The 21,977-nt window shown below is 47.8% G+C and overlaps 1 protein-coding gene across 4 annotated transcripts in view; it reads left to right on the top strand.

The window, feature by feature from the left end:
* The window catches only part of SRGAP3 (SLIT-ROBO Rho GTPase activating protein 3), a 238,788-nt gene that overhangs the window by 158,356 nt on the left and 58,455 nt on the right, over window positions 1–21,977 (top strand). For 3 of the 4 annotated variants that reach the window (XR_013814851.1, XM_079795105.1, XM_079795107.1), the window contains exons 4-6: window positions 7,049–7,111; window positions 16,202–16,387; window positions 21,538–21,666. Coding sequence is in view for 3 of the 4 variants with exons in the window: in XM_079795105.1 (XP_079651231.1) it covers window positions 7,049–7,111; window positions 16,202–16,387; window positions 21,538–21,666 (378 nt within the window). In the remaining variant the exon portion in view is untranslated. Of the gene's footprint in view, window positions 1–7,048; window positions 7,112–16,201; window positions 16,496–21,537; window positions 21,667–21,977 lie in introns of those variants that run through there. The other variant, XM_079795106.1, reaches the window with a different exon arrangement.

Below are 21,977 nucleotides of genomic sequence, written 5' to 3' on the forward strand. Positions count from 1 at the left end.
CGGCACCCCGGGGGGGTGTGGCTGGGCCCATGCCGCCGCTCCCGGGGGTGCCTGGGGCGATCGGCACCCCGGGGGGGCGTGGCCCTGCCCATGCCGCCCCTCCCGGGGGTCCCGGGGCGATCGGCCACCCAGGGGGGCGTGGCCGGGCCCCTCCCGCCCCTCCCGGGGGTCCCGGGGGGCGATAGGCCACCCGGGGGGGCATGGCCGGGCCCCTCCTGGGGGTCCCGGGGGCGATCGGCCACCAGGGGGGGCGTGGCCCGGCCCCTCCCGGGGGTCCGGGGGTCGATGGGCCACCTGGGGGGCGTGGCCGGCCCCTCCCGCCCCTCCCGGGGGTCCCGGGGGTCGATCGGACACCTGGGGGGGCGTGGCCGGCCCCTCCCAGGGGTCCCGGGGGGCGATCGGCCACCTGGGGGGGGCTTGGCCGTGCCCATCCCGCCCCTCCCGCCGCTCCCGGGGGTCCCAGGGGCCGAGGCTTTCCGGGCCTTGGGCACCAGCGGGGAGCCTGCACCGATCGCAGGAAATCACTGGGGGTCGGCTCCTGTGATCGGTAGCAGGGATGCTGGGTGCGGCGAGCCCAAGGCCAGGAAAGCCTGGGGCGGAGGCTTTCCCCGGCCTTGGGCACCAGTGGGCAGCCTGCATGGATCGCAGGAAACCACTGGGGGTCGGCTCCTGCGATCCTTAGCAAGGATGTTGGGTGCCGCCGAGCCCAAGGCCACCGCCCGGGGCCAAGCCCCGACCCTGAAAAAGGCAGAAGGCGGTGGCCACAGCCAAGGCCTGGGTCCCTGGTGCCGGCAGAAAACTGGTGCAGGCAGCCAGGTGAATGAAGGTCTATTGCACGAATTTTCGTGCAAACGGGCTACTAGTTAAAAAATAATAATAATACAGCTCATAAAGCCCTAGGTCTTATGGTATTAGTTTTGAGGGTTTTCCTTTAAAACATTGTTACCCTGTATTGAAAACTAAATCAAACAACCCATTGTAAGATTTTTATGGTGAAGAAATTTATTTAATTCAGGAACCATTGTGTCAAAAAAATTTAGTCCCATCTTGACATGACTGTGTGGGGTTTCATGCACAGGCATTGTGTGTGCAAGTCTTAGTGATCTGCATGCACTCTTGGAAGCCAGAGTGCCAGTCTTTAAGGAGCTTCTGTGTCCACTAATTGATTGGAACTTGGTCCTTTTGCAGGAGCTGTGTGAAAGCTGGTGCTTGGTGGAGGGTTTGCAGAAGCCTATGTACCTCCATGCTCCTTTTGGCACTTTCACGCTGGCATAAGCACTTATTATATCAGTATTCTTTCACATAAGCAAAAATGAAAATTCACTGGACCTTGTAAGCTGGAAAGTACTGAGGTAAATCTTACGTAGATATCTCAAGGTCCAGGACTCCAATGCTGCTGTCCTGATTCTCCTTCTGATGGGCAGCCCAAGACCCCTGACATCCTAGCTCAGTGACACCAGAGGAGAGATGATCTGAGAACGTGTTTGTTAGAAAGCTCCCAGGGAAGATTCTTATTGGCTCTGCCTGGAATATATTTCTATCCCTGACCTAATCACTAGACATGAGGAGCCAGAGCGCTCTGGCCACACTGGGTCCCATGACCGATGGACCATCTTGTGTGACCAGGCAAGCAGGGGTCAGTGCCACCATATTTCATCGCTCGTTTTCAGCAGGAGGAAGGGAGAAGTCAGAGACGGCCATTGTGGCTGATTTATTCCTAACAGGACAGGTAGGCCAAGAAGGACCAGGCCAAGGACAACTAACTGTGCCTGCAAGTGGGGGCAAGGGAGGAGGATGCAGATTTCTGCACAGGTGGTGAGAAGGTGGCTTGGACAGGCAGGTGATGTCCAGAGGGCATGCTCTCCTTGTACCTTCTTTGTGGCCTGAACTCATCTCTATTGCAGCATTGTGCCTGCATGTCGTGCTAGGCCCTAAGAAAGCAGACAACAGAAAGTCATTACAAGTGCCAACAGTGGAGACAGACCAACTAAAAGCTGAATCCTGGCTCTGCTACTTCCTAGCTATGCAACCTGGGGCTAGTTGCTCAGCCCTTCTGAGCCTCCAGCTATCATCTGTCAAGTGGACATAATATTATTACCTACCTTAAAGGTTTAAATTAGATAATGTATGGAAGTGCTTTGGACAGTGTTCAGCAAATGGAAAGTGCTCCATAAATGCTAGGTGTGATCGATCGAGCTGGGGCTGCATCTCTTTCAGCTTTGTGTCTTTGGTGCCTAGTTGAAGTTGGTATCCAATAGGTTTCAGTAAATGCTGGTGTAAATAGAATCAAAGCTAGGTGAGGAATTGGCCGCAGAGGAACAAGAAGAGGTAGTGTCAGCAGGAGGATGGGTTCAGGTGATGCTGGGATTCTATACAGGCTGTGCTGTTGGGGTCCATGGGGCAACCAGGAGCTTTGGTCTCAGGAAGCAGATGCTTCAGTGGCTTTCAAAGTTGGGATATGAGAAGGATGTTGGTTAAAAAGGCACTATCACAGGTTAGCGATGGCTGTCGTTGACGAGAGCCAAGGGATTCTGATGGCTACCTCCTGCGAGACCCCACTAGTCTCTCGGTCCTAAACTTAAATGCCCCCGTGGGCCAGTGAAGGGAGATGCTGGGCACTGCAGCCAACTCGAAGTGGGAGCTCAGTATTACTGAGAAGCTGAAAATCTGGACATGTAAGGGGAATTTCCTGATTTTTAAAAGCTGGGAAAAGAATCAGATTATCTGAAAACACTGATTGGCCAAATAAAACACATCTGCAGGCCAGTGAGGCTGCCATTTGGAGCCCTTGGTCTAGGGCAGTGGTTCTCAGCCAGGGCGATTTTGTCCCCCAGAGGACATTTGGACATGTTGGAGATCATTTCTGTTACAACTTGGGGTGGAGGTGGGGAATGCTCCTGGCATTTGGTGGTTAGAGACCAGGGATGATGCTAAACATCTTACAATGCCCAGGACGGCCCCGCCCCCATCCAAGAGCTATCTGACCCTATTAGAGTGTAACTGGCATTAGCTGGGGGCAGAAGAAAGAGGCAGGACCGGGCCATCTGCCACCTGATTTTACAGACTTATTTGGGTCAGACAGACAGTGTTGTACCCTTTCAACCCCGAAGAACCACGGTTGCCATGGCTGAGCCCTACTTGGTCCAATGTAATTATTTTCTACAGTCCACACACTTCCTGTGCATGAAGGAAGCAGCCTGCCACCCCTGACCTCTGCAGGCATGAAAGTCATGTGAGAAATGTGGACAAAGAGTGCTAATGCATTGCCACTTGGATCCCCAAGGGCTGGGTGTGATGGTCTGCTAGAGATTATCAGGGTTTTGGCCTCCTGTTCCTGGTGGAATGTTTGGTTTGGGTTCCTCATTCAGTAGTTTCTGGAACTGTGGTTGAGAATATTTCCCTTCTCAACCAACCCCAACCATAGAAAAATAAAATTCCTTTGAGTCCTGTGCAGTTTAGTAACTATTTGCTGAGCACTCACTCTGTGGCCAGCCCATGCTTGGTGCTGAGAGGGAGGTGAGCAGACTCAGGCAGGTTCCCTCTGGTGACTTACTGTGCCTTTGAGGAAACACAGGCACCAGGCCTCCAGCTCCTCCCCGTCCAGTCCACCCTGTTTTCTTCTACGCCCTCTCTCTTCTTCTACTCCCTCTCTCATCTTCCTGAAGAAGCGCATCTCTGATCACAGCCTTCAGAGGCTCCCAGTTCCACTCAATGAAACCTGCACTCCACAGCCTGTGTGACCCAGCTCCGTTTCAAGCTCATCTTCTGCTCTCCTGTTGCTGTACTTCTCTCTTTGCAAACCAAGCTTTTCCCTGGTGCCAGTCTCTGTGCCTTTGCTCAGGCTGCGCCCCTTCCTCAGATACCGTCTCTGTCCTTTCACACAAGGTGAGGTGGCTCTGGTGGTTGTCCCTGTATCCTCTTCATCACTTCATCCCACATCACGCCATCTGTCACTCTTGTGGCCCTTTCCACCTCCTGCCTTAGAATTATTTGGTTCTTGACTCTCGATCCTGCCAAACTAGGTGATTCTTAAGGGACAACTTAATAAAAAAATTCAACTTGTGTTTCCTTTTCTGAGCAACTGCCTAGCTTTGTCCCTGGCATCATTGGATGTCAGTTCAGCATGCCTATTTCCCAAGCTCTTCATCGATGCCAAGAGTGCCATATGTGTTACCGGTTTCATCCTCACAGGGACTCCATGACACTCGTGACATCATCCCACTTTTACAGATAAGGAAACTAAAGCTTAGAGGAACTGTCCCTTCATCCGTTCATAGATTTATTCACTAGGAGGCAGGCTTTGGGTTCAGTTCAACCAGTTTCTCAGGAGTCCTTAAGGAACCAGGATTCTTTTGTTCTGCCACCCAAGGCTGCTGATAGCAATTGGGGCTTCATGGTTATTTTGCCGGCACTCAATGGAAAAGCTAAAACCTTCCTCTTAATCATCTGAGTCCTTCTCTTCTATCCAGTTAAGTCACATACCCCTGGGCTAACAACATACCAGAATGTGTTATCTCAAGTAGGGATGGAGTCATGTCCTTGGAAGAACTCAGCTGGAGGGCTGAATGCAGGGCCAAAATTCATAGCTCTGTTGGGAAGCAGGAAGGGCAAGAATGGATGCTGGGGAGGGAATCAGCATCACTGCTACTGAGAGCAAAGTATTAAGCAGTTAGAAGGAAGGAGGCAATGACAGATTGGATTTTTTTTTTTTTTGTCAAAACTCCTGATTTTTCAGTTGCCATGCCTGGGAATATATTGTACCATTGACCAAATTCAAGAAGATGGAGGAAAGTTCAGGAGTTTGCTTTTGGTTAATTGAGTTTGATGTGATGAGGGAACATCCAGACTGTACTGTTTTGCAACAGTTGAAGATACAGGTCTCTGAGGCGGCTGATCACTGAGAAGTGGGAGCTGGAGTCAGTAGTGTGTGGGGAGCTGGCTGGGGCAGAGGCGGAGAAGGCAAGGCTGGTGGGAGTTTTGAAGGCAGGACTCTTCCCAGCAGAGCTGCTTCTAGGAATTTATATGACAGGGTGCACAGTGATAGAGTACAAGGATGTTCACTGCATCATTGTTTGAAATATTAGGGGACTAGAAACAACCTAAATGCCCATCACTATGCAGCTGGTTAATTAATTGATACATCTGGTATATAGAACCCCAAGCAGCTGTCAAAAAAGGAGGATGCAAGAGCTACATAGGCTGTGAAGGAAGAATCTCTCAGGTATGTTGTTAGGTAGAAAAAGCAAGATGCAAAGGTGTTTAAAAAAGAACATACGCTATCCAAATGCATGCTTGTGTATCCATAGCCTGTTTCTGGAAGGTATCAGAAGAAACTTTGAATAGCAGTTGACTCTGGGCAGGGGTCGGGGAGCCTGAGAGACTTACTCTTCACGTTTACTTTGCTGGCTGTTAGGGTCCTTTAACCACATGCACTTAGTACCTTCAAAAAAGTAAGATCATAAAAATAAAGACAGAAGAAACTGGGTCTTGGGTGTCAGAGATGTTGGTGAGACTGAGCACTGAGAGGAGCCACTGTGGATGTCAGAGTACGGGGTCAGCAGTGGGGCAAACATCAGGGGGATGGGTCGCAGGAGAAACTGAGGCACAGATTGAGAATCAGGGAGAATAGAAGAAAATGGGGGTAACTTGTTGGGTTCACTGCGCACCATGTGGATGCATGGGATGGCACTGAGGGCTCCCTGCGAGCTCTGTACAGACAGTTCTGCTGAGACTCTCTGTGCTGTTGGATTGGGTCCCTTTTCTTTAGTCACCAGAACTGGAGTGAGGTCTAAGCAGATCCCTGGAATTGCCCCAGAGCTTTTGCTGTCTGTTAAGAGATCTGGTGAATGCAGGGGCTGCCTTCAGACAAGTGACTCTTGGCAAGTCTAGGCCCAGGAACTGAGAAAGGCTGTGGGTGAGGAGAAGGAGACTGATTCTGAGCCCTCCCCAGCTACCACTGAGCCCAGGGCCTGCTGACCTGCACAGGGCGGGGCGGAGGAAGGCTGGTCTCTGCCCGTCAGCTGCTGGTCATGCTTGAGGCTGAGGGAGCTGAAAGGGAGAGCAGGATGACTCAGCTGTCAGGGAGCAGAGACCAGGGCTCCCATTTTCAATACGGAAACTTCACATGATGGTCCAGGCAAACAGGAGAGTGATGATGATGATGATGATGATGATAATAATAATAATAATAATAATAATAAGTAACAGGATCCTAGACTCTTTAGGCTGGATGGAACCTGGAGATAATTTGTTCGTTATTTTCTAAATTGTGTCCCTCAATATACTGAACATGTATGTAACTGCAAAAAAGGATTGAGGTCAACTAAATTACACACTACAGCCCCCCTCACTTACAGTCCATGTATGTGAGGGTATAAAAGCCTCTGGAAAATTCTGCAGTAAGAAAACGTGTCTCACTTTAACTAGCTTTTCCCAAATGATTGGTCACAGAAGCTCCTATCCCTTTTTTAGTGTGGCACCCCCCCCCCCCCCCGCCCCCTGCCGCCAGCATGCTTTGGGAAGTGTTTAAGTTTTTTATTTTATAACATGGTAACTAAGTCTCCTAGGCCACATGGCCAGTTGGTGACACAGTGGAGGCCAGAACCTCAGTGTTCTGCCAGTGACCCAAAGGGCTGTCTGTTTACCTGCACTGCTCTGATGAACTGAGATGCTACATCATTATTTCTCAAACTGTGTTCTTTGGAATCCCACCCTCATGAAATGTTAATGAGTATTGAACTAGGGACACATATTCTGGTCACATAAACATAGGACACACAGAATTAAAGAAAGATGGCTGTGAGGTTTCTCAGAATCTTTAATATGGTAATATCTCTGTGAATCACCAAGCAGCGTTCCCCAACTTACATGGCCAGGGAAGACTTTGTTTTGCGGATACAAGTTGAGGAATTCAAGTTTAGATCAATGAGTTTTATGTTGATTTCTGCAGCCCCTGCCCAGAGCATTCCTGCCCTTACTGTGTTGAAAAGGAAATTTAAAGCCAACAGCTACCTTCTCCCCCTCTGACGTGTGCTCTTTCACATTCCAGAGCAAGGAGATTGGCCTGCAGATGCACGAGGAGCTCCTGAAGGTCACCAATGAGCTCTACACGGTAAGTCCTACTCAGCTCTGCTGCCATGTGAGATCGGGCCCCCTTTCTTCAGTGCCCAGGGCTGGAGGGAGGCTAACCAGAAGTCTGGGAGGACCCTGGGCCTTTTTTACTATGTGCCCAAGGGACAGTGGGTAATTATGGTGGGATGTAGTGATTCAAAACCCCAGCTTCTCATTCTGTACATCTGGGGTGGGGCCCTGGACATGTTTACTTTGTAAAAGTTCCAGCTGTGGGAATGTGTGACCTACCAAAGCAGAAGACACAGAGTTGGGGTGGGGGAGCATGGACACAAATCTCCCGAGGAAGGAGTGTGGGTTTGGAGTCAGGTAGGACATGCTAAAGTTGAGGCCTGCTCCTTGCTGACCGTGGGAACTTAGGCACCCATGTAGCTCAGGTGGGCTCAGTATTCTCATCTGCAAAATGGAGCACTGTTCTGAGGATCACATGAGGTGAGGGGGATGAGCATGCCTTGCCATATCCAGGAAATAATTTCAGAACATCACAATTTGGCCAAGAATTGACCTTGCTATCTGCGTGGAGGCAAAATCTAACTGGACTTAGGATGAGTGTTAGAATCCAAGAAGGCGAGTGGATGGGGGAACACAAACACATGGGTCATAGTGCAGGAATTTATTTGGTAGCTAGTGCAGCAGGATTTCAAACCCAGATTTGTCTGTAATCAGATTTGTTTGCTCTGCTGGGATTCTCCGTTGCCTCTCCTGCTGAGAATTCCCTTTCTCTTCCTCTCTTCCCCTCTGCTTCTTGAATTCTTACCCATCCAAAGGCACCAAGCTCAAACTCACTCTTGATCACAGAAGCTCACCTGGAGCCATCACTTTCCTGAACTCTTAACTAAATCCTCATGCACGTGCACACTCTTCCTCTCATTTCTTCACTCACCAAATATGTATTGATTACCGGCTATATGCCAGCACTGCTGGAGGCTCTGGACACACTGTGGAGAACCTGGTGCAGCCTCCAGGCTCACGGTCTAGACACCCTCCCTCCCAGGCCACATATCCAGCACACACTATGCTCTGTTTGGGACTGCTGTATCATCCTTTCACATGCTTTACTCTTCTCCCTGCCCAGATTCTAAACTCCTTGTGGGCAAAACCAGTTTCTTTCATTTAGTCACATGTCCCTCCCTCCCTTCTCTGCTTCAGTAAGCACCCTGGGAACACCAGGGAGGTATAAGACACTTCAAAGGCCAACTCCTGAAATGTTCACAGCCTGCCACTGTGCCTCTTACAGCACTGGGTCCACAGCAGGCAGCTGCATATGCTTGAAACGAATTTCTGGGCAACTCCTGAAGACTCTATGTGCAGTCAGCAAATGACCTAGGGAGGGGTTTGCTGTTGGCACCCCAGCGCTCTCACTCTGTTGGCAGCTACAACAAAAATGGCACCAGGTGTTAGACCAGTGGGGTCAGATGGGGCCTTAGTTCAGCAATCTTGGTACTTGAGTTCTGGCTAGGAAAGAATTCAAAACCAAGACTGAAACTATAAGAGAAAATTTATTTAGAAAGTCACAGAGGTAGAAGAGTGGGTGGTAGAAGAAATGGGCTCAGGAAACAAGTTACAGCATCAAAAGAAGGGCCCTTGGAGTTTAAGAGAGAGAAGGGTAAAGGTAATGTACCTGGGAGGTGGTAGTTGAGAGGAGTGGACGGGGAGGGGAAAGGCCCGGGCATGCTAGGGTACAGATTTTAGGGGAATTCCCAGGGGAGGATCTCAATAGAATATTTACCAGCTTTCAAGGTGAGTCCTTTCTGGATTGTGGTCTCCACTGATTGGTTGGTGCCAGGGCAGGGTCTTTAGTCAATACAGCTAGTCCAGAGGTCAGTGTGGTGTGTCTGGTCTGGTTTTGCTGCTTTTCTGGTTTTGCAGCTTTTCTGGGCCTGGAGCTGAAACACAGCTGAGGCCTAGATGTATTTGATGCAGGTCAGAACCTCATTGTCCTGGGGGCTTAATGTTCCCCCTTGTTTATATCCTCTCTAAGGGGGTCTAACCCACATGACTAGCAACATGCCAGGGGAGAAAAGGTCAGGGGAGAGTCTGAACCTCATGATCAGCAATATGCTAGGGTAGGAAAGTCACCCTAGAGACGAGGTTCTTGTTTTCCCAGTTTTGCCTTGGTGACCTCTGTACCTGGCCCATTGTCCTTGCTCTGCTCTTGCCTGTCTAACTGCCTACCACAACTCTTCTGTAGCAAGCAGCACCTCCAAATACTCACCAGATCAAAGGCAATAGAGCAGTGCCTCTTCCATTTTATCCTATTCCCTCCCTCCCTCCCTCCCTCCCTCCCTCCCTCCCTTCCTTCCTTCCTTCCTTCCTTCCTTCCTTCCTTCCTTCCTTCCTTCCTTCCTTCCTTCCTCTCTCTCTCCTTTCCTCCTTTCTTACCACCTGTCTGTCTACACATCTATCCATTCATCCATCCATCATCCACCCATCCATCAACCTGTGGAAATCAGCCTGTCTCCCTCTTTTAGTTTTGTTTTCCTCTGTTTTGCTGTCATGATCAGGCAAATTTCTCCTATTGGTCACAAAGATGGTCTCCCCACCCAGCCCCACTGTAAGTTCATTTTCTATCAGCTTCGCGCCCCCTAGTGGAAAGAGAAGTGCCCTTTCCAGTGTGTCCAGCAAAGCCCAGGGCTGTCTCTTATTGGCCTGGCTGGAATCATGAGGTCTAATCACTGTGGCCAGGTTAACATAATGTTATTAATTGGCCAGGCCTGCGTCTCATGCTCACCCTCAGGTGGAGTCTGGTTTTAGTTTCCCATCAACCACATGGACTGAAAATGGGGAGGGGAATTGGGGTGATTTTCTCAAAGAAAATCAGGGAGCTGTTCTAAAAGAAGGAGGACTAGATGATCCTAGGCAGAGAAAAACAACAGATGTCCACTGAGGAGTAGCTGGGGGAGAATAAGGAAGTAGCTCCATTGGCTAGTGCTCAAACCTCTGTTCCTCAAACTTATTTGGCTCCTGCTCCTGGGCTTAATGCTCGCACTGCTCCCTTTGTCTAGAATATTCCATCCCACCCCACCCCACCCCCACTCCATGCCCTTTTCACCCAGCTAACAGCTACTCTTCTCCAGGAAGCATTCCTTAAATGCCCTGTACTTCCCTCATCATAGTATTTATTACACCGTGTGATAATCACTTATATAATTGTATCCCTACTAGAGGGTGTGTTCTGTGAGGGCAGAGACCCTATCTGTCTTTCACACTGTGGTATTTCCTAGTATGGTACCTAGCACATAATAACCTGTTCAATAAAAATGTGATTATTAAAGGTATAGCTATGCCCCACCCCAATTATATTTACCAAATTGAAGGCAGTAAAACTATACCTCCCCTATTTTATTCTCCCTCCTCTCCTCCTTCCATCCCTTCCATTCACATATCCATTATTTTACCCACCTACCTATCCATCTACCCACCATCCATCCACCCACCCACCCACCTATTTATCTATCCATCCATCCATTCATCTATCCATCTACCCATCCACCTATCCATCTATTCAGCCGGCCAACTCTTATTCATTCACTCATTCATGCAGACATATATTGATACTTGCTGGGTATCTATCTCCACTTTAATATAATGAATATGGTCATAAATGGGGGTTCTGGCCCTCCTGGACTTTAACTTTAGCAGGGATGTTTATAAACATGCAAAATAAATAAATAAAATAGTGATGATAACTCCTATGGACAATGTAGGCCAGACAGAGTATGGGTGGTCAAACTGAAATTTAGGGACTTCTCTTTTCTTTCAAGGATATCTTTGACATGCATTAGCTCAGGGTCTCCCCCACACAACTCTAGGATAACCCAGGGATGGCCCTGGGGTATAGGAAGCACACCTGCACTACATTGTTGAAAACCTGTTTTCTAACAACTGATCCATATCCTGCCCCAGCGTGTCCCTTTATTGATACTGTCAACTTCCAGATCGCCTTTGCCTTTGTTTGCATGTAAAAGAGCATCTGAGGGGCTGTGCAGATAATACTTTCCTGTTTTCATGATCTGAGGCTTTGGGAAGATGACAAAGGCAAAGTGTACACAGCAGAAGGCATTGTGATTACCAGAAAAGACAATGCCCACTGCTAAGAAGGCCTGACTGTCCAACTTGCTAGCTATTTGAACACTACACTAGCTATTTCTGGGCTTTAGTTTCCTTCAATGAGGGGTTAATTCACCAAGATTTTTGGAGGGCCTTCCAAGCACCTATGAAACTAATCTGGGTCCAAGAAGAGTGGTCTCCACTTCCATATTCCTACACCGTGCATCTCAGCCTTGTTCTGAGGCCCCCTTCTGATAGGGTCCAGAGGGCAGGACAGAACCCCCATCTGGCATGAAGCTGGGTATGTGCCTCTGAGGGGCCCTTTGGCGATCCCAGGTTGGAGACTGGGCCTTGGCTAAAGGCCTGCATCCATGCTGCTCCCTTCACATGGTACCCACCTCAACAACACCCTATGAGGTGGGTACCATGTAATCCCTACTTTATAGATGAGGAAACCACAAAATAGGGATGAAGGATCCTCTAACCCACAGGGACCCAGGAGGCCCGGCTTTGAGACTCAACGCTCCCAACACTGCTGTCAACCAGTCACTTTATAGTCGTACTTTCTGAAGCATCTTCCTACCTACCTCCCATCTGGTCTTCACCAGGTAGCACAGAGAGGACAAGCTTCTGCCATGGTCACCCAGCAGTGGTGGGAGCGTTGAGTCTCAAAGCCGGGCCTCCTGGGTCCCTGTGGGTTAGAGGATCCTTCATCCCTATTTTGTGGTTTCCTCATCTATAAAGTAGGGATTACATGGTACCCACCTCATAGGGTGTTGTTGTTTTTTTTATGAGAAATAAATGAGTTACTATATATAAAATCCTGGTAGGTAGTAAGTGCTCAGTAAATGTCAGCTGCTATTGTTATTGTTATCACATTGCCTCCCAGGATTTGGGATAAGGATTAACTGAAATGCTCCTTGGAGATAATAAAAGGAGAGGTTTGCAAACTTGAAATAATAGGTAATTTAAATATTAGTTAACATACCTTAGACTGGCAATATTGAGTAGATTATTCTAGGCTATGAACTAAGGACCTTTCATGCTGACTCCTATGTTTCAGTTTATCTAGAGGATTCTGGGTATAAGTACTTAGGCCTGATTCAGAGAGGTCCCCAGGTAAACTTTTTTGTGGCAGCTGTTGGACATAAGTCACCCGGGCCATCCAGTTCCCTGATATTCTTGGGATCAGGAATTACCAATTGGACCACATAGCATGTGGCTCCAGCATTGTCAGGGCTGTGCTCTCCAAACATGGGGTTTTGGGAATGCAGTTCGAAGACTGCACTGGGAAGTTTGGCTTGTTGAAGAGCGGAAAGAGTGCTCTATGGTTCAAGAAGAGTAGAAAACTGGGCAAAGGAAAATGTGAGAAACTGAGAACACCCTGCTGGGGTGCTGACCCTGTAACCAGACAATCAAAGGATCTGGGCTTGAACCAATTCAGAGACAGAGCTGAATCATATATGAGCATTTATTCCAATACTGCCAGCAGTAGGGGGAGAGCAGCAGGTCATCCACAAAAATCTGCTCTGCACCCCACCGTAAGCCAGCTGCTTATATTGGGTAGAAAGACAAAGATTACATGGGAAGTAGGCAAAAAGGCATGCCAAATGGGCAGTTTACAGGTAATGCGGGCTGGAGACTTGCAAAGGCCTATGGGTATGCAAAGGCTAGGGGTCTTCAAAGGGCTGGCAGCTCTGGTTTCTGCATTAAGGTTGTTAATCTTTCGATCATGATAGGCAGCTCCTAGATGGGGAGGATGGGTCGCATTTCCAGGTGAGCTCCCAGGTCCCATGTGCAACTCCCAGCCAGGCTAGAATGTGCCTTATTCAATCAGAACAAAACAATCATGGTTAACAGAGTATGATTAATATTTCTTATAATTATAGCTGGTCCCCAATATTCTATTTCTGCCCCTCTCAACCCGAGTGAGTAGATGGATGCATGCATGGATGATTGCACAGGAAGATCTAGATGCAAATAGAAATGCTCTGTCTTCCTCTGAACTGCATAACACAGATGACAGATTTAGTGCTGAAATAAGCAGACCTCAGCAGTTGAAGTAGAAAAAAAATGGATGTAGCAGGAAGGACTGAACCCAGAAAGGGTGGAGTCCAGAAATGAGCATCACCAGAAGCATGGCAGAAAAGCAAAGAAAGCAGTGGTATCTTTCAATGTGGAGGGATGGAGGAAATATTCAAGAATGGGAAAGGCAGGGCCCAGGAGACAGACTTGAGCAGGCATTACCAACTTTTAGCTGCATCACGTTCCTGGAGCCATTGCACAAAGGAGATAGTTAAAAATAGCCAACTGCCTTGGTTATCCACAAGCCTGTAGCCCTTCCTTTTGGCCACTAGATGTCAAGAATGCACCAATCCAGCACACTTTCTGGCCCCTTGAGTTTGGAAATCTGCTGAGTGGAAATGAGTGGGTGAAATCAGCAAGAAGGGGATCTCTAGAAGTTTTAGGGCAACTGCAAATAAGAAAAAAAATAAAAATAAAAAAAAATTGGGTAGAATGCAGACAAGCGGTCTTCTCACCAAGACCCACAAAGAAAAATTGTTTGCATTTTTTTATCCATTTATTTTTTTGAAATTTGGGGAGATTTTCAGGTTGAAAGAAGGAGGGAGAAACATGGTATAGAATACATATTTTTTCACAATAGTAGATGTTCTCTAGAATTTGCAAACATTTCCCTGAAGTCAAGTGAGTTCAAGGTTTGAAACCCTTAGCCTAAACAGGGAGGATGGTGATAATGGTGATGGTGGCAGCTAATGCTCTTAACCCTGCAACAGGTAATGTTCTCAGCACTTTACAAAAATTAACTCCTTAAGTCCGCACAACAAACTAGAGGTAGGTGCTATTATCCTCATTTTACAGATGAGGTGGGAGAGGTCAGAGAGGTTAGGACTTGCCCAAGGTCGCACAGCTTGTAAATGGCAGCCTCAGGATTCAGCCCAGACAATTGGGCCCAGAGTCCATATGTTTACCCACCATGTTGTACAATAGATGTTGCCCCTATTGACTCCTGACCTCTGGCAAAGGGAACTTTCTGAACCACAGATCAATGTTGTGACTTAATGGTGAGAGTCACAGAAGAAATCTTCATTCTAATAAACTTACCTCACAAGACTTTAAATGAGAATAAATAGGTTATAATGTTGACCAGTATTTCATTCCAAGTTCCCTGAAGGGCTTGGCTAGGCAGGAGCACACCCCATGCCCTCATAGAAGCCTCTGTCCTATTAGCTGCTGTAATTATCCAAAGGACAGAGAGAATAAATAAGGCCCAGGAGCCATGGATTCCAGAAATTTCTTAGCATAGAAAGATGATCATAAACTTGATATTGCAAAGAAAAAACATACTTTTAGTTGGGGACCAGGAGACAGGATATTGCTTTAAGGCTGCCAAGAGTATTCATTGATGAGAAAATTGGAATAAATTAAGGAAACAGTATGCTATGTTAGAAACATGGTGAATTAAAAGTCAGAGACCAGATTTCTAATATGGCTAAATATACACTTACCATATGACTCTCCACTCCACTCCTAGATATTTACCTAAGGGAAATGAAAACATATGTCCATGCAAAGAATTGTACAGGAACAATTCATAGCAGCTTTACAACACTGTAAACAATACATATAACTATCAACATCCAAATAGATAATCAGACATCACCGGTGGATCAGTGGTTAGAGCATTGGTCTGCACATTGAAGGGTCAAGCGTTCGATTCCCAGTCAAGGGCACATATCTGGGTTGCAGGTTTGATCCCCAGCCCTTCAGGCATGTGTGGGAGGCAACCAATCAATCTCTCTCTCACACATCAATGATTCTCTCTCCCCTTCCCTCTCTCCCTCCCTTCCACTCTCTCTAAAAATCTATGGAAAAAATATCCTTGAGTGAAAATGAACAAGCCAACAAAAATAGATAAACACATTGTGGTATAGCCATGCAATGGGGTACTACTCAGCAATAGAAAAGAACTTATGATACATGCAACAACATGGGAGAATCTAAAAAAAATTATGCTGAGTGAAAGAGGGTAGACCCAAAGGGGTTTATACTCTGTGGTTCCATATAGATGAAATTCTACAGTGATAGAAAGCGAATCAGTGATTGCCTGGGTCTGTGGTAGGGGTGGGGAATGACTGTGTAGGGGCACCAGGCTCTTTCAGGTGTAATGGAAGTGCTCTATTCCTTGATTGTGGGGTTGGCCACATGGATGTAAAGTCTGGAGACTATGCTGATACTACTACTGAGCTTGGAGGACCTTCTGGGCCTCAGTTTCCCTATTTATAAAATTTGGTAGTCAGATTAGATGACATCTAGGATTTCCTCTGACTCAAATATCCCTTTGTTATAACAATATCCAACATTTGTTATGGATGCAGAGTAGCAAAGGGCAATATGCTTTACAGGAATTCATTTTATAGTCAAGGATGAGTTTAGTTCAGAGAGCATAGAATATGTATTCAGATGTATTCAGATACCCAATAGTACTCCTTTTGGGAACAGTCATTTGTAGGCCAATTTTACTTAATGAAACAGCTGAGAAAATAATTTGTGAGTAAGAAGGATGTTCCCATGGAAGCTCCGAGAGTACTGGAGGAGGGGCTTTCCCGGTGACCCTGGGGGAGGGGGCAGGGACACAGAATTATGGTTGGGAGGCTAGAGAGAGCAGCAACTTTCCATATCTTCTCTGAGACCCCAAATGCTTGGGGACTGTGGTTGCCCTTTTAAATTTTCTCTTTGCTAGTCCATTCTTGGCACTTAGTAAGGACTTAATGATGGTGATGATGATAATGATTATGATGACTATGAAGCCGCTACTGACAATCATCATCTCCAGTCCTCAGAGAGTTTTTGCAGAAGTAAAGAGCTATGGGAGCTCAGAGTGTGTCACGGGAAGAGGAAGGGCCGAGCAGACTGGAGCACAGAACTTAGGGGGCCGAGAGCACTAGAGCCACCCAGGCTGGGCCCTAACAGCCTGCTGATTCCTGCACTTGTGTGTCCCCAGGTCATGAAAACCTACCACATGTACCACGCGGAGAGCATCAGTGCGGAGAGCAAGCTGAAGGAGGCTGAGAAGCAGGAGGAGAAGCAGTTCAACAAGGCGGGAGAGCTCAGCATGAACCTGCTCCGGCACGACGACCGGCCCCAGCGCCGCAGCTCCGTGAAGAAGATTGAGAAGATGAAGGAGAAGGCGAGTGAGGGCCCTGGGGTCCATGCTCCCTGACAGCCTTGGCCTCACCCTCTGCACCCTGGGGGTTGTGAGGGTAGAATAATGCTGCCCGCATCTGCTCTCTTGGAGGTCAGTGTCATGAAGGAGGCAGGTCTGGCTTGTGCCAGGGTCAACAGGTGGAAGATGTGTTCAGCTGACAAGAGAGCTGAACTGTGATGAGACTCATAGCCCAGAGCACAGGCATTAGTGAGGGGCGGGGACTTGCTCTGGGGGTCAGTTAGGTGTCTGGGGACTGGTTGGGACTGAGTGTGTCCCAACAAGAGGGAACAGCACTGGGCTGCCAACCAGCACTGGGAACTTGGGAAAGAACCATTCCAATATTGCCATTGCCAAAGCAGAGGCAAGTGATTGGAATGGCTGTGTATCAAGGCCGGGCGCCTGCCTCCAGAGTCCCTCAGCCTCCCAGCCACCCAGAGCCGGCCCGAGGCACAGACAAGCCTCAGATGGCAGCTGCCCAGCCACCCAGGGCCGCCCGAGGCTCAGGTAACCAGGGCTGGCTGAGGCTTGCGCTGCCAGCAGTGGCAGTAAAGTGCTGGAAAGTGCCTCAGTAGGACATGGTGAGAGGAGTACTCTGGTTCTGGAGTCAGATAGACTGAGTTTTGAAAATGCCACAGCTACTACACTTCTCTGAACGTCAGTTTTTAAATCTGACAGTGATGGCAGATAATTCTCCCCTCTCACAACATCTCTTGGATTGGTAGTGGCTGCCCAGAGCTCTGTGTTGAGGATCATGAGCTCTCTTCTGACTTTAGCTAAAAACGGTGCTGTGATCAATTAATAATGTCTGCCATGGCCAGAATATACAGGGGCAGTGCACAGGTTGCTTTTCTGTCATCCTAGACTAGGCGACTTCTAGGGTTCATTTCTTCTTGAAAGACTATGGTTTCTTGTTGAATCATCTGCATCCATTCAGTCTGTGGGATCAGCAAACATTTCCTGAGCTATTTCTATGTGCCAGATGTTTATTTAGGCTTCAGTGAGATGAATTCTATGATGATATGATCCTACAGCTCTTAAAAATTATAGGAGATTGAGTGGGAACAAGATCTAACAGGACCTAGGTAAGCAGGAAAAGTAACCAGAGGCAAATAAAATAAGACTTCAGGATAATTGCTAAAGGCAAAGAAAAATGGGCTCCACAATAATCAGGCAGAGACTCAATTAAAAAATGGGCAAAGATTTGAATAGACATTTCTCCGAAGAACATGTATGAGTGGTCAGTAAGTACATGAAAAGATGCTTGGCATCATTAGTCATTAAGGACATGCAAATCAAAACCACAGTGAGACACCACTTCATATCCATTAGGATGGCTAAAATAAAAAGACAGACAATGACAAACATTGATGAGGATGTGGAGAAAGTGGAACCCGTGGACACTGCTGGAGGGAAGGTAACGTGATTCAGCCACTTTGGAGAATGTTTTGGCAATCCCACAAAAATTTAAACATAGACTAAGTTACCATATGACTTAACAATTCCACTCCTAGGTATCACTCAAGAGAAATTTAAGCATATGTCTGCACAAAAACTTACACATGAATGTTCATTGAAACATTATTCATACTAGTTCCAAAGTGGCAGCAACCCAAATGTCTGTCAACTGATGAATGGATGAATAAAATGTGGCCTGTCCACACAACAGAATATTATCCTATCTAATAAGGAGGGAATATGCTAATTGACTGCCCCACCCTCAAAGATGGCAGCACCTATACCCAATAAGGAGGGAATATGCTAATTGACTGTCCCGCCCTCAAAGATGGCGGTGCTCACACCCACAAAATGGTGGTGCCCAGTTCCCTCAGCCCCGCTGGGGCGACAGGCGCTCAGCAAGGCCGGGCGCCTGCCTCCAGAGTCCCCCAGTCCCCTCAGCCCCCCCAACCACCCAGAGCCGGCCCGAGGGACAGGCAAGCCTTGGATGGCAGCTGCCCAGCGACCCAGGGCTGCCCGAGGCTCAGGTAACCAGGGCCGGCTGAGGCTTGCGCTGCCGGCAGTGGCAGCAGCAGAGGTGTGAAGGGGGCGTCGCCTTCCCCTGATCACCGGGTCGCCTCCTGCCCCTGAGGGCTTCCGGACTGTGAGAGGGGGCAGGCCGGGCTGAGGGACCCCCCTCCAGTGCATGAATTTTTATGCACCGGTCCTCTAGTTTAGTCATAAAAAGGAATAGAGTACTGATTCATGCTACAGCATAGATAAATTTTGGAAACAGTGAAATAAGCCAATCGCAAGAGGCCACATAGGTAGGATTCTATTTATATGAAATGTCCAGAAGAGACAAATCCATAGAGATAGGAAGTAAATTAGTGGTTGCCAGGGGCTGGGGCAGAGGAGAATAGGGAGTGACTGCTAATGGGTACAGGATTTCTTTTTGGGGTGATGAAAATATTCTAAATTTAGATAGTGGTGATGATTATATAACTCTGTGAATATACTAAACAAAGAAATATTTAGCACAACTGGTGTGGCTCAGTGGTCAAGCATCGACCTATGAACCAGGAGGTCACAGTTTGATTCCTGGTCAGGGCACATGCCTGGGTTGTGGGCTTGATCCCCATTTAGGGGCATATAGGAGGCAGCCAATCAATGATTCTCTCTCATCATTGATGTTTCTATTACTCTCTCCCTTTCCCTTCCTTTCTGAAATCAATAAAAAAAATATTAAAATATATTTTTAAAAAGACAGGCAGGGAATTACAGAACAACATGGGGGGATATTTAAAGGGGTAGAGAGAATACTGGCTGGGAGTTGGCATGTGCACGCTGAATATGACTGCCCGACCCAACTCTGTAGGGGCTGCAACAGGCCCACTCCCACCCACAGAAGTAGAAACAATTTTTTTGTTCAGAGTTGTATGTAAATTAGCCATTTGGCCCTTGGAAAAGCTACTTCTCCCCTTCAGTTATCTCTTCACTTATAAAATGGGTGAATTAAACTAAGATACCTTTACTATCCTTCCTAGGTATAAACTTTTATGAGTCCATAAAGGGCTAAAAATGGTCTCGGGGTCAGAGTAGTCCCCTGCAAACTGGTCAGGGTTATCAAAACTCTCTGTGAGGGTTGGATGCATGGCTGGTACAGGAAGTAATTACCTGAAGTATGTTTTTTGAAATTCCCAGAATAAGTGGACCCTGGAGAAAGAAAGGTCAGAGGGGATCTCTGGGGACACCTCTACTAAAAAGCTAGGAGAACTCAATCTGGAATAAGGAAGGTTTAAGGGTGTTTAGATGAAGGAGAAAACTCTAAGGAGAGCTGTTTTTTTTACCCAGCAGTGGGACTCATTAGTCTGAAAGGAGTAAGGGGACAGCTCTCCAACCCATGAACTCCGCTCCTTCCTGCAGCTGGCCCAGAACAGGAGCAGTTCCCCAGGGAGGCAGGTGGACTCCTCGCCAACACTGCTCCTGGGCTGCCTGCTCGGCCTCTCCTCCTCTCACACCCAGACAGCCCATGAAAACCACTGAATGACTGCCTTGTGCAGGGACTGGTCTGGGTGTTACAGGTCCAGAGCTGAGCAAGGCAGAGCGGGCCCCTGATTTCACAGGGCCTACTTTCTAGTGGGGGTCACTGAAAATCAGCAAGTACACAAAGAAGTAAAAAATATAATTTTGGGCAGTAAGAAGTGCTTTTGAAGAAAAACAGAGAAATCAAGATGTCCTTCAGTAGGTGAATGGATAAATAAACTGTGGTAAATCCAGACAATGGAATGTTGACTAAATATTCAAGATCCAAAAAGAAGTGAGCTAGCAAGCCATGCAAAGACATGGAGGAACATTAAAGTGCCTATGATTAAGTGAAAGAAGCCAATTTGAAAACAATACATACTGTATGATTCCAACCATATGACATTCTGGAAAAGGCGAAATGATGGAGACAGTGAAAAGATAAGGGGTTGCCAGGGGTTGGAGGGAGGAAAGGATGAAAAGGCAGAGCACAGCAGGTTTTTAGGGCAGGGAAACTAGTCTGTGTGCTACTATAATGGTGTCCAAACTCAAAGAATATAGAACACCGAGAGGGAAGCCCAGGGTAAACTGTGGACTCTGGGTAATAGTTAGTGAATGTACCATTCTGGGGTTGTTGATAATGGATGAGGTTGTGTGTATGTGGGACAGGGGCATATGGGAAGTCTCTGCACCATCTTCTTAATTTTGCTATAGACCTAAAACTGCCATAAAAATAAAGTCTTAAAAATGAAATAAAGATTAAATAAATGAGAAAAATTGAAAAGGGATAGAGGGTGGAGGGAGGGATGGTGGAGATGCTGGCAACATTTTAGACAAGGCTGCCGTCAGAGTCTGATCTGACCATTTTGTCAGTCCCACAAAATGTTCAACGTAGACCTTGGGTAAGGACCTGAAGGACATGACATGAAGGACCAGATCACACAGAGACTTGGAAGGATGGCCTGCCAGGCAGGGAGAACAATCGGTCTGAATAGAGGCATGAATGAAGTTGGCCTCTTAAAGGATGGGCAGAGAAAGCTGGCAATGAGGGAGAGCCTAGAGGAAGAGGGGCTTGGGAGATCACAAGGGCCCATCACAATACTTTGGACAGCCATTGGGGGCTGGTGAGTAGACCTCAGGAAGTCTTATTAACAAGCTCTGGTAGAGGCCAGTAACGGGCAGCTGCTTATTGAATAGTGCTGTCATTGGCTACATGTGGGCAATGGAAGGTGAGCTTTTTGAGTACAGAGCCCAAATCTTACTCAGCTGGCATACGGAGTAAGGTATTCCAGAGGGGTACAGTGCATTTAATCATGGAGTGACCATTAAGAAAACCCCAGCCCTGGCTTCTGTGGATCAGTGGTGAGGGCACCAGTCCGTGCACCCAAGGGTCATGGGTTCGATTCCCAGCCAAGGGTACATACCTGGGTTGCAGGTCCGATCCCCGACCTGGTCAGGTCATGTGTGGGAGGCAGCCAGTCGATGTGTCTCGCTCACATTGATGTTTCTTTCTCTCTTCCCCTCCCTCCCTCCTTACCACTCTCTCTAAAAATCAATGGGAAAAAATATCGTTGGGTGAGGATTAACCAAAAAAAAAAAAAAAAAAAGAAAAGAAACCCTAAATTCCTGCCATTAGTGGCTCAGCTCTCACACCTACTCTTTTCTTCTTCCAGAGGCAGGCAAAGTATTCTGAGAACAAGCTGAAGTGCACGAAGGCCCGGAATGACTACTTGCTGAATCTGGCTGCCACCAACGCAGCTATAAGCAAATACTACATCCACGATGTCTCCGACCTGATAGACGTGAGCACCTGGCATCTGGGACTGGAAGGGCCCTACACCAGGCTGGTGCAGATCATCAGCTGAAGGAGGGGCTGGCCCCTGTCCTTTGCCGATGGTCCAGGGTGAAGGGGAAGGGTAGTGGGCATGTGGGGTCTGGGAAATTAGTTTCTACTTCTGTGGATGGGAGTGGGCCTGTTGCAGCCCCTACAGAGTTGGGTTGGGCAGTCATATTCAGCGTGCACTTGCCAAGTACCCTCTTCTAGCCCAGACCCTTGGCTGGGTTTGGGGATACGGGAGTGGTTGTCCACAGTTCATGCCCTCGGGATTTCCCA

The sequence above is a fragment of the Cnephaeus nilssonii genome (genome assembly GCF_951640355.1).
Source record: "Cnephaeus nilssonii genome assembly, chromosome: 17".
NCBI classification, from domain to species: Eukaryota; Metazoa; Chordata; class Mammalia; order Chiroptera; family Vespertilionidae; genus Cnephaeus; species Cnephaeus nilssonii.